The 13,427-nt window shown below is 37.6% G+C and overlaps 1 protein-coding gene across 2 annotated transcripts in view; it reads left to right on the forward strand.

The window, feature by feature from the left end:
- The window catches only part of Mcm10 (minichromosome maintenance 10 homolog), a 65,691-nt gene that overhangs the window by 12,531 nt on the left and 39,733 nt on the right, over positions 1–13,427 (forward strand). For both annotated transcript variants that reach the window (XM_081761679.1, XM_081761680.1), the window contains 2 exons: positions 4,124–4,427; positions 9,817–9,967. In XM_081761679.1, coding sequence (XP_081617805.1) covers positions 4,124–4,427; positions 9,817–9,967 — 455 coding nt within the window. The remainder of the gene's footprint in view (positions 1–4,123; positions 4,428–9,816; positions 9,968–13,427) is intronic.

The raw sequence follows: 13,427 nt of genomic DNA on the forward strand, positions 1-13,427 counted from the left end.
CTATGGTTTTTATCATATCACTTGAAAGCGAAAAAGTAAAAATTATCTAAGTAACAAAGTTTATTGCGTTCCGGGGTGACCGCAGCGAAGCGGGGTGAACGCTGCTAGTACGCACATACACCGCACAAGTGTGTAAATTTGAACAGTGATAAATATATTAAAGAATTTAATATGTGAAATTTCCGTTCGTTTTTATTAAAGACTAGCAGAATACCCGTTCTTCGCAGGGGGAGAATAAATTTCATTTTGGGTATAAAGGTCACCAAAACTGTCACCAATGAACTTAGGGACTCCAAAAACTATGAATTCGACGCTAGTATCAGTCACTTTTACATGCCACTCTCCCCTTTAGAAGTAACTAATGGGGGCTGAATTTGGATTTAAACGGCATCGGAAGTGTTGCTGTTCATCACAACAACCCGAAAAACTAAGGATTCGACACTGATATCGGCTATTTTCAATCATTTTTATATATCTCCCCTTCCCTCTCCTGATTTTTTATTTAAACAGCATCGGGAGAAACTGTTCATCTTAGCAACCACGAAAACTATGGATTTGACACTAACATCGGTCATTTTTGATCATTTTATGTATCTCCTCCCCCCTTCCCCAAGTTACAGTGCTGAATTTCAGCAACTCCGAAGACTATGAGTTCGGTAATTTTCAATATATATCTCTGAACTTATTCCTCAAAATTGCACTTTCAAAGTGAAATGGTAAAATCCATCCCAGACCCAAACCTCATCTATGTTGAAAATTTTGATCGAGATCAGTCTGGTGGTTCAAGAGTTGCTAAGTTGCAAATATAGTCAGTTTCATCTTATAGATAATTTGTCGCACTAGAAAACAGGTATTCCTTTACATAAAATTTTCTACATAAAGTTTATATAAAAGTATGTATTAGAATATTAAACAATAGTAATTTTAGAGCTCCTCCGAGACTAAGCGTTAGCGTACGCGCCTTTGGCGTGTGAGACCCGGGTTCGATTCCCGGCGGGAGCTCATGTGGTTCGGATTCCACGTTAATCAGTAGGTCCACGTCTCATATAACCTCGCTGCTGAACGGGACATTAAACTCAAAATCAAATCAACTCAATAGTAATTATATGTTTAGTGCATGAGTATTAGTGAAATTGTCCTACTGGTATTTCTTTTAAGTAATTTGGTTAGAATTAACAAGATTTCACCAGATCAAAGAGCACATTAAGAACTCAGATTCATTCAAGAGCTCTATTTGATGCAACAGTAACGTTTCATGATGGTAGATGTGCATGCAATTGTAAAAGTTCTGTAATTAATGCACAACCAGGAGTAAACGACTAAAAGGCGCATAAAGGAAATGAGTTCCGACTATTAATTTTCAAGAATAATTACAACAGTTTTATTTTCGAATGCTTCTTTTTTAAATATTCACAATATTGAAATTTCTCAAGTTACATTTTTCACGCGTTCGAAAAAAAAAAAAAAAGAAAAACAAAAGGTTCCGTTACTAGTAAAATTAACCTAATAAAAAGATTTTTGTTATTTTCCGAATTTTTCCGGAAAGAAACCGAAAAAAACTGTATTTTACCAGCCTGTTCAAAATTTCCGGAAATTTTACAACACTAATTCTGACCCACATGATCCTACACAAATATACGGCCCTGCCTAAATGTGCAGATCCGGCTTTGTCTCGTGACTGACTGACATTCAAAAACGAAAAGTAATCCGTGAACTTATGATTACTGAAATTATTTGCGCGCTGCATCAAACCGGCGAATATTTTGCCTCCAGTTTTTCATCTGCTGTGAAATTGACTCGTTCGCACGGAACACATTTTATTGATGGCAGCGCTCAGACATGTAATATTCGTCTTGTGCCAGCGGTAAATACTGCACACTAGCCACTAATATCCATTACTACCCAAATCGTCATTATTTCTGGCTAAATTACCGGGGATCCTGTTCAATGATTCTTGAAAGGAACAATTCTTAAAGGTTACACCTTCTTCTACGGCGAAATGACCTAAGAAACCTACTACTGTAGAATCAAGTCCACATCGAACCGTGCAGCTGAGTAATCAGTTAAATCTCATCCTGGTGCTCCCATCATCTCTACTGTGAAACGAAAACCTGCACTTGAGTCCTCTGGATAAGGAAAAACCGAAACACTTATCATTCAGCCCCACACAGAGTGATACCTCTATGGTGGAGAACGATCTTGATTTCGTTCTTTTTACAAATAAGAAGAAAAAGGGAGAAAGTGCTTTGAGTAGCCTCTTTGATATGCAAAGTAATCATCCTTTCGTCCAGCAAATCCTCTCATCATGTCATCGACTTTTAGACATTCATTACTACAAAAGGACCTTTGTAGTATAACACACCTACTCCAATCTCTTACCCTTCACTTTCTTCCATTGATCATCATTCTCCTGTAACATTTACCTTTAGCGGTCGTAGTCGTAGAACGTAAGATGGAGGTTTTTTTTTTTTAGGGCATGCTTTTTTCATGGATGAAAATGGGTTAACGGGTTGTGTGGTCTGTTAGGTTAAATTTATTAAGTTTAATATTTAGTAATATTCTCACTCTATTACAACTGCTCTTGTCTGGTTTACCCTACAAAATATAGAAAATATATAAGCAGTATGTTTGCTACTGTTAGTACAGTATGTGTTGCCGTTATAGGTAAACAGCAATATATATATACGAATGGCGTCCAATAAGTTATCTCGCTAGACAGGATGGGAGGGGCGAAGCATAATAACACTTGACACGCACGCCAATGCTACTGTGGGAAACCCTGCTGCGTAATTTGATGTTAGTCGGAGCAACGCAGCGAATGTGAGCGGAGTGTTTGTGTTATCCCGCATAGCGAATGTTTGTGTGACGCCAGAAACAATGGATTTACAGGAGTTGGAATATCACTCGGGAAGGAGCCAAAGGAGATCCACGAGCGACTAGTGAAAGTGTACCGTGATGCAGTACCGTCAAACGTTTACGAGGTCCAGCAGGCTGTTTCGCGGTGGTTTGGAGCCCATGACAAAGATTATTTTTTCTCCGGTATTTCTTCGCTGTCTACAAAGTGGTGACGGTCCATATACCTCCATGGGGACTGCATTGAAAATCAGTGATGACCAGGTGAGCCTATCTGCATTCGTTTTTGTCTAGTTAGATAACTTATTGGTCGCCCCTCGTATAGTTTACTACTCAAAAAAGTATGTTTTCCGTGCACAGTCCTTAAATAAATTAATAATCTTTTCCAGCAAAATAAAAACAATCAAATATCAAAGGTTAACTTTCATAGTTTTTTCTGCTAAAAGTCAGCAGCAACCATGAAATGAAACGCTGATGTTGACCGCAACATCCTGCAAAATGTGGCAGGAGATAGACTATCTGCTTGATGTGTGCCGTGCAAGGCGAGGTGCTCACATAGAACACTTGTGAATATGTTCCAAGTAAAGTTTTGACAGTTTAACTTTCTTAGCACACGTCTCGAAATAACCTATGTTTATTAGATTTCAGAGAATACATGTCGGAAGTCGGGCCCCATCATTTTGACTTCCCCTGTATTGTGTTACTAATGTCATAGTAAAAAACTTCAGTATCAATTTTTTTTCTCATTGAATGACGTAGTTATCGTACAGGATCATTTTCTTCTTATTTTCTTGAAAACTATGCGTGAGAATTTAAGCTCACACATAACGTTTTGTTTAGCTGAGTAAGATTTAGAGATAGTTATATGTCTTTGGACAATTTGTTGTGCCATGAGACACATAATATTGTAGAAATTTTAATAACTATTTATACGATAAGTGATAAAGAAAAAATATGTTCTGTGGTCTTCCATAACATGTAATCGATAATAATGTAACATATTAATAATACATAATACTAAAAGAAAAGATTAACACATTAACCACAAGAAAAAGAAAGAAAATAAAGAGCATAACCAAGTACTCAAATACAGTACTCTATAGTTAGATTCAGTGTTAGTTTAGCGTGAAGCTCTATGTACTACTTAACGCGAACCATTATTATCCAGCATTTTCGATTACTGCCACCTGTCCGTTTCCTTTCTGATACATAATTAAAATTCCACTGTGTTTCCCACTCATTTTTGTTAACTTTTCATGTGTTGTTACAGATGGGTTGGTGAATGGGAGCGTATCGAACGGCAGTCTTTTAGAAGCACGAACGAAGGGAGCATCGTATGATCAGCGGGAAGCCAAAGGCTCAGTGTTGAAACTCGCTTTTAGCGGCTTGAGTAATAGAACGAGAGAGGATGCAAAACCTAATTTGTCAGCACATAAAGATCGCAATGAATCTGTTATTGCAGAAAAATTGCAGCGTGTTCGTGGAAAGTTTCAGATGACAAACATGTTGGAAGACTCTTCAGTAAAGTTCACAGAAGTTAAATACAAAATTCCAAAAGTTTTCATAGGTGTCACGTAAGTATGAACTTTACTGTTATTTTCTTATTGCATATTATTATTAAGTGTATGAAGGTACACTGTCGTTCCCTCCTCCCTCGACAAGTAGTTAGAATGCGTGTTTTTGATGTACGGAATTCTGGGTTCGATTCCCGTGGGAGAGCATTGAATACACTTTGCACTCACTCTCAGATCTCACTTTGTACTGCAGGTCTCATCCCATATTGCCTTGCTATTGCGAAAGGACGCAAATTCAAATCAATGAGTTCTGTAATTGCCTTTTTTTTTTTTTTTTTTTAATCAATGTTTGATCTTAGGAGGATATCTCTGCAGATTTGCTCATTTATAATTTTCGAAATAATAGAAAAATGAAACAAATTTATTTTTTCCAATCCAGTATTTACAAACTACTTTGAAACAAATCATCAATATGCTAACGAAAGGAGGAATCAACCGATTTATACTTACTTTTACACACCAAATCCTCTGTAGGTGCGAATTCAATAACATACAAAAAGTGGAAAAATGATTGACTGGGCCGGGATACCTTGCCAATGCGTTAAACATTACGCCACCCAGTCCGCTTCCGAGAACAGCCAAACACTCTCTCCCAGAACAGCTAAACAGCAAAAATAAGTGTAAATCGGTTGTTTCCTCCTTTCATTAATATATATGAAATCACAACCGTTAAAGGTGTTTTCAATATATGGACACTGGATTGTCCAAGCACAGTAGCTTAGGCTGTGGTACAAGCCATGTGGTCTGAGTAAAGAGCACCGACTGCAGAAGAGAGAATGTGTTTGGCTGTTCTGGGAACTGAACTGGGTGGCGTAGTAGTTACCGCATCGGCACTGTATGTCGGAGATCCCAGGTTCAAGTCTCAGTCCAGTCGATCACTTTTTCACTCTTTGTATATTAAATGATCAATGTCTTCAATACATTGTTTATCACTGTTATTTAACCTCTCATCCACTAGCATAATTACTGACGAGCAGTCAGAATAGCAGCTGTAAATTATGTTTTAAAACGCACTGATTATTGCAAATGAAAATTAAGAAAGAGGCGGTTCCACAGAGATCAACTCTATGTCTAACTGCAAGGTATATTCACAATAAATAACTAAACGATGTGTTGTACTCCAACAGAATATTCCATTAGAACTGAAATACCTTAGCTGTATTACTATTGACGTAATTAAATCCTTCTTAACACATTTTATGCGAGAGGGGGGAAAAAAGATGCAAGCGCGCGGCCGTTCCTAGGCGTAGTAGAGAGGTCTTCCGCTGGGTCGGTCTAGTAGAGACCTCAAATCAGTTGCTCAAGCGGCGTCTGCGTAGGAGGTTGATTTTGATTGTAGTGTTGTTTTTTCAACAGTTCCCGTTTGCCGTTTGCGAAATCGTAAGAGATTTAAAGGAACATAAACTATGTTAGAAAATTTGGTTCTTGCTTGCAACGGAAGCTTACCAAATGCTTTAACAGTCCTTCAAGAAGAGTGCTATGAGCAAACACATGTTTTCGAGTGGTTTGAGCAGTTTAGGCATGATGAGATCAATGTTGAAGATCATGTTCGTTTTGGGAGTTCTTCATCATCTGAAAACGACGAAAACATTGAAAAAATCCGCCAAAAAATCAACAAGGATCGTTGTTTTACGATCGATGAAATTTCAGAACAGACAGGAGTGAGTTGGAGCTTGTGCCAGCGGATTTTCAATGAGGATTTGCAAAAGAGACGCGTTGCCGCTACATTTGTTTCGCGCCTGCTCACACAGGATCTCGGTATTTGGAATCTCACGAGTAGACTATCGTTCCCTACTCTCCGTATTTGACAGGCCTAGCCCCTTGAGACCTTTTTTCTATTCCCGAAAATGAAAAAAATATAAAAGGGAATCATTTTGATGAAGTGGAGGGTGTAAAAAGAGCTTTGCAGCTTATACTCAAATTTTCAAAGTATTGTGCTTATAGTTTCCTGTACCATGGGAATACTTCCTAAACTTCTGGCGGTATTAACTTACCCGATTGAGCCTTATGTTTTTTATACTTGAAAACTGTCTCTGTTCATCACCATAAACTTCGTCGAATATACATTAATTTTCAGACTGATTTCCATGAACGTAGTCAGCAAAGTATATTGTAAGGATCCCCACATCACAACATGAGCACATGTTTATGAACGACACATGCTAACGTTTACAAACAAGCAGGCGATACACAGAACAGGAAGACACGAAGGGAACCAAAAGAAAACGAGTCACCCGAAGAGGGCCCATAAAAGAGAGGGAAAAGGCATCAGTTGACCACTGATCGCTAACCCAATACAGCTCTGGAGGTCGCTTTGGACTAAGGGGCTCAACCTATCCTAACATCTTTGGAGGCTGCTATGAGCTGAGGTTTCCTAGGACCATAACCTGGAGTTACCATAAGACACCCCGGTGGCTGCTATGAGCGAAGGGGTTCCCGTATGAAACAATATATCTTTCAACCTTGGTCAGAAAAGAGATTTTGTTATAAGAACTTTGTAAACACAAAGACTATTTTGTATTTTTATGAACAATAAATAGGTGAAGGGCTAGATTCCTGGCCCGTTTTTGACTCTACCTACAAAACATTTCAATATTTACATTTCTTGCACTGACCGTGTATCGTTTTCTATCAAGTTCACGTGGTTCGGACACGAGAAACTTGTTAAAACCACTCACTCCCCTATTTCTATTATTTTTCTAATCACGTATTCTATGACAAAGTTAAAAATAACGAAATAGGCCAGAACTGGTTCCACTTACTCAGAAACTTCTTACATCTGCTTACCGTAACTACAAAGCATACTTAAAAAGGCTAAGAAAGGAGGAAGCTCAAAAAGAAGAAGTAAAGAAGAAAAGATGAAACAAAACAACAAACAAAGAAGTGATGGAGAAATTGAGAAAGGAAAAAAAAGGGGCATGATGAGATTTTGGTCACTTTTTCGTTTGCCTTTGGTCATTTTTCAACTATTTACAAGAGACCAGACAACTATGAGCCCTGAGCTTCTATTGGCATTTGTTTTTGATGAATCGCAAATGCTGACGTCACTCTTGGGCTACGCAAGGAACTCAATGTGAGTCAGCAACCGCTCCCTTGTATGCAGCTGATAAACCTTTAATAGTGCACTGGATTTAATAGATTGTGTTTTGGGTTTGTTAGCAGTCTTGCTTTGTTTTGAATTCCTGAGGGACGTTTTTGTTAGTTGTTATTCCTACAGCATTAGTATAAAAAAGAGTAGAGAGAGATCAGTAATTACGCAGTGTTGTGCGAAGCAGTGTTTTTTCCAGACATGTTTTTTGGTGGTGGCACTGTCTCCCGGAGCTCTGAGAGTGTCCCCCGGAAGATACCAAACTAATACTCTATAATATAGTAAATATAATAGTATTGTGTGAAAATAATGTAACTCTCCGAATGCTAAGTGTGGCCCCCTTCCTGGTACTTTTTCTGAAAGAAACACTGGTGCGAAGTTGAAAAGACGTGTTATGTCTGTAAATTATGTCTGAAAACAGCGCGTGCTATGTCTGTAAATTGAGGTAGAAATGCCTAACGCGTGCTGTTTTCAGTTGTAATTCTTGTGCGATTAAAGCTGAGAACATAAAGGTTTTTTACGTTTCCAAGTCGTGAGAAATCATCATATCGATATAAATTATGGCTCAAGAAAATCGATAGGAAAAATTTTGTGCCAAATGAAAACACTCGTGTTTGTTCCCAACATCTTGAAGAGTCAGACTTCGAGCAGTCATGTTTATTGAAAGAAAAACTAATGCCAGGAGAATTATTTACACGCAAACTGAGAAGGATGCTGTTCCAGGTATATTATTGAAAGGTTTAGAATCCGACCCATTGAATAAGCGTCGATCTATGTCCAGTTCCCAATGTAAAAGTATCGTACAAAACGCAATTGACGGTTGTAGTGAAGACAAGGCATTAGAACAGGAATGCAAATAACCACTCGCCCGGGGCGAGTGGTTCATCGGTGCAGGCGAGGTACAACTGCTATGCAATGTAAATTGGGGAGTGAAATATACCGGCTCGTAAAAGGAATCAGTGACGATGACAGTGTTCCTCAGGACATTGATTTCGTTTAATTTTTCTGTATTAAGTGACAGTGATGAAACGGGTGACGAGAGTTGTTCCGTGTAGAGCGATGCGAACAACGGCGCCGACTTTCCAAAATTTATGTGGGTGCATATTACTGACGCTTCGTGTTAGCCTATATGTTTACAGGGAAGTCTCAATGTTTGATTTATGTATTTTTAGTTAAAATCTTTTATGAACACTGTCATAAAGGGCTGTGCTGTGATAAAGTAAAATATACTGATAATATAAGGATAAGTTGGGGTTGCCCTAGCTCAGTCGGTAACACGGCTGGCTTAACAGCAAGAGAAACGGATTCAAACTAAAAATCTTGTGGGTGCGAGTGGGTGCGAAGCCCCGGAGCACCCACGTAGTCGGCACGCATGGATGCGAATGAAACAAATTTAACCGGTAAAGTATTTTTCGTATTCTGACAACATCACAGATGTTATTTCATTTTGTCACATATATTGCGCTCCTGTACATACCTTGAAGCACAAAATTATAGGGTTAGCGTTAAAAATTGCAACAAAACGTGAAAATGAACATACTTATGTTTGGGAATCGGAAGCATGATTAAAGAAAGGATACTTAGGTGTTGTAGCAATCTCGTCCGCCATCTATTTACATGGTATTGGTTTCGAAATTTTAGTTCCTTTTGTAACCCCGAACTTACGGTTTGTGGGAAAAACTACATTTTATATTATAAAACCTTTTGTGCAGCCCACTATCACATATTATCATTTCTACATGCAGATGACATTTCTAAGTCTTTGCAATCAGTCCTGGGAAAAGAAATCGCACTTTAGAACGTGCCACCGAAACGAAGTGCTTGGCACTGTGTATGGAAGCCTGCTCTCGCTGCTTGACCACGTATGACGTCTTTACAAAATCTTTTTTCCTGTGTTACTTGCTAACGACCGAACGTATCGCGATAAAACAAACACCATACCTTTTATAATTTTCAACTCTACAAATGGAAATAATTTGTAAAAAAAATGCATTTATAAGTTGAACTGCTCCTTTAATGAACTACCATTGTATTTTATTTTTATTTATTTATTTGTATATCATATACCGTAGTATTCCCACTTTTTTGTCTAGCTATATAATTTGATGTTAAATTTGAATGGACCTTATTGTATATTTTATTTCATTAGTATCCGTCAAATTCTCTTACTGGTCTGAAATAGCACTTGTATCTGGAGGTTATTTGTTGTGTGTTTTGTTTGACATTATTATTATTTTATTTTATGTATTTACTTTATACGCATGCTATTTATATATTTATTATTAATATTTTATTTAACAGGGATGCAAAAATACCTAGGACCCGACTTGTCCAGAATATTGGGTGGGATGAAGTTGTCCGCCTCTCCAAGATAAATCTTAATAGTGATACTACAAAGCAAATTACATTTGCCGTAATAGTCATAAAATTGCCAACGAGGACATCACAAGCAGTAAGTAATTACAGTTATTTATTTAAAAGTTTTCAAACATGTAGTACGGTTTTCATTGTTCTTATTTAGGTTGTAAGAACGGGTTATGTCTCTTTCTTCTACTTTCGTTTCTGTTTTTCAAATTTTAATTTACAACAGAGTCAGTATTTTGTTCGTTCTGTTGGGGTCCCAGCGCAAAATGTAAAATGTTGATATGAAATGAAGGATGTGTAAGAAGTGATGCTCTAAACAATTGTTGTTACTTCAAAATATCTCTTGAAAAGCTATTGAGTAGAACAAGGGAGGCCTACGTTCTCTACATAATACAAACGCAAACTGGTATTTTTAAATTGCGTAAACAATAATGTGGATGAGTTAGTACCTTTAGGTAATAAACCAAGAGTTTAATAATAAGTAACTTTTGAAAACGTGTGGGTTAAAATAATAATAAACGGATAAATGGGTCATTAACATATAAAAAGTGAAAAAAGTGATTGAGTGGTTCGGGATCTCTGGCATACCGTGCCGATGCGTTAACCCAATCCGCTTCCCAGAATAGCCAAATACTCTCTCACTCCGGTGCTCTCCACTCAGACCACACGGCTTGTACCACATCTTAAGCTGCTGTGCTTGGACAGTGAAGTGTCCATATATTAAGAACACCTTTAAACGGTTGTGATTTCATATATTAATGAAAGGAGGAAACAACCAAATTAAACTTGTTTTTACACATCACAATCCCTTGTAGATGCCAATTCAATAACATACAAAAAGTGGAAAAATGATTGACTGGACCGGGATCTCTGGCATAGCGTGCCGATGCGTTAACCCAATCCACTTCCCAGAACAGCCAAATACCCTCTCACTCCTGTAGTCAGTGCTCTCCACTCAGACCATATGGCTTGTACCACAGTCAAATCATGTACATGAAACTCACGCCCTTCAGGGCCTTCAACGAATTGAAAACTTGATAGCCACAGGGGTTGTAACGCTGGAATCCATTAAGATCTCCAGGGATCCTGAACTTCCGCTCCCACCACAGCTCGTCTTAACAAGATGGGATACATGGATTACAGCTGTTCTCTAGTATGCTAAGAACCTCAAATTTATCAAAAGTACTATAGATACCTTTGATGAGGACGATGTATCTTCAATTAAGATTGCTGAAAGTTTGCTCAAGAAGAATACCTTGGAAAAGAACCTAACTTTCATTGCAACACATTTTGCAAAGTTGGCAGACGCTATTACGAAGCTTGAAGAAAAGATCAGACTTTATCTAGTTTTCTGAAAGCCATCAATCCTGCTGTCAATGATCTGAGTTGAGTACTATACCTAGTGACAAGGGCACACACACAGAACGAAATTGTGATCGTGTTGTAAGTAGTGCTATTCCAACGTTGGAAATGGGGGGCCGCAGTGGCTCAGTGGTAGAGCGTTCACCTCTGGTGCTAGGGGTTTCGGGTTCAAACCCTGCTCCCGCCAAGTGAACTTTGTGGTGGACAAACACCGTGTGCGTGGGTTTTCTCGGGGTTCTCCAGTTTCCTCCCACTTTCTTCATTCCACCGTTTCATTCATTACTCATTATCACCGTCTCCTTTAGCCTAACCGGCATAACCGTGGGATGTAAAACTCAAAATTTCATTTCATTTCATTTCCAACGTTGGAAAAACTGAAGAACATTGCTAGTGTTATGGAAGGTAACGTTGATGTAACTGTTGACATCGACATGAATCCTTGCCAAATTACTTGTTTCTATTATGTTCCAATGACATCTGGAGATGTGGAAAAATCATTTTCATATTTAATACGAATTCTTTCTGACAAGAGACAAGGTCTTTCATATGAAAATCTTAAAAGTTGATAATTTCAGAAAACAAAAATTTGAAATAACTTTCTTATGTGAAAATAAACTTCTAGTGTAGTGTAAAACAACTTCATTTTAATTTTTCTTGCACTTTAAATGTTTTCGGAACTAACAGAACTGTGTGAATAAAGTGTGATTATGAATTTGGGTCTATTTGTTCATTGTTACTACTAAGGAATGATGAATGGATCGTTAGATGTTGTGCCCTACGGGTTGCGCAGTTTGCAGGTTTCCAGAAATTTTAAATTATAGCTACTTTATTTCTTAGAATCCATATATTTTATTTGATCAATAAACCAACTATAGGCTATTATAGTTTTTTCTTAATATTTTAGTATGTATTTTCCGAAAAACTCTTGTTTGTTTGTTTCATTTTGCCATTTTTGAATTTTTATTTCGGAAAATTTTGCCATTTTTGGAGTTTTGCCAGTCATTTTGGGCTTTTTGTTTTGCCATTAATTCCGGGCTCTAGTAATCAGGTTACACTTTCGCTAGTGCTGAACAAGCAAAATTTTTGTATTTGGGGTGACTGAGTTGTTGAAAATGTACATACTTCGGTGATTTTTGCAGCGTTTCTACGGTACATCAAAAGTATATAGTCCGTACTTCTTTCCAGATAGTATCATAATTAGTGAAACATTCCCCACATGCTTACTACGTGGCTTATGTCACAGATCCTGACTTGATTTGTCAACTTCTGAAGATTTATGCCGCTATCAGCATGATGTCCAGCCACAGCATGGATTGGACGTTCAATTAAAAGTGAGGAGCTTCTTCTACGCTGACCTCCGTGGTCACCGAATCTTTCTGCATATCGTTTTTTTCTTTGAGAATATGTCAAGAATAGTAACTGTAAAGCACCACTTCTGAAAGATTTGCATAATAGAAGCTCCCATATGCTCTGCGGTGCATACTGTAGATGAGGAAATGTTGAAACCTGTTTTTACTGGAATTATATAACTAGGTTGACGTGTGTCAAGTAATGGAGGGAACTCACATCGATCGTTTGTGATCTTCTAACTTTGTGTTAACATTACCGTAAATCATCTTGAACAATCACATTACAGTTGTATGAAATTACATCTTGTTTTGACAGTTGATAGGATGTATATAACGACCTAAAATTGTTCAGATAATTTTGAAATGTCTTGTATATTTGGTGACGTGTTCTGATGGTGAATTTCTGCATTGTGTAATTAGTCTTCATCCACCTATTTATTCTACTTTAGAATCAAACATTTTCCGAAAACTTTAATCTCTGGAATCGTTAGCCTTCGTTCGTCTAGAAATCAAATATTGAATCGACTTGCCTGTTACTTTTTGCTCTTGTAAACACCTAGCTCCAAAACGTCTGCGATGGGCTCTTTAAATAAAAATTTCCTTTCTTTAACGTTTCGAAAAGAACACTATCATAATTTTATCAGTTTTAATCATTATATAGCGTAAATATTTAGAGCAATACTACACAAGAACCGAAATTTCTGGGTTGGAAAATATGCGAGATTGTACTCGAAAAAAGAAAAAAAAATGTCTTATGCCAATTATTTTTATGGCGAACGAATAAACCGGGTAAAGACTACGAAAGGCAATGATCCCCTGGAAACAAACAAAACTAAA

The sequence above is a fragment of the Thermobia domestica genome, chromosome 6 (assembly GCF_964235325.1).
Source record: "Thermobia domestica chromosome 6, izTheDome1.hap1.1, whole genome shotgun sequence".
Taxonomy (NCBI): Eukaryota; Metazoa; Arthropoda; class Insecta; order Zygentoma; family Lepismatidae; genus Thermobia; species Thermobia domestica.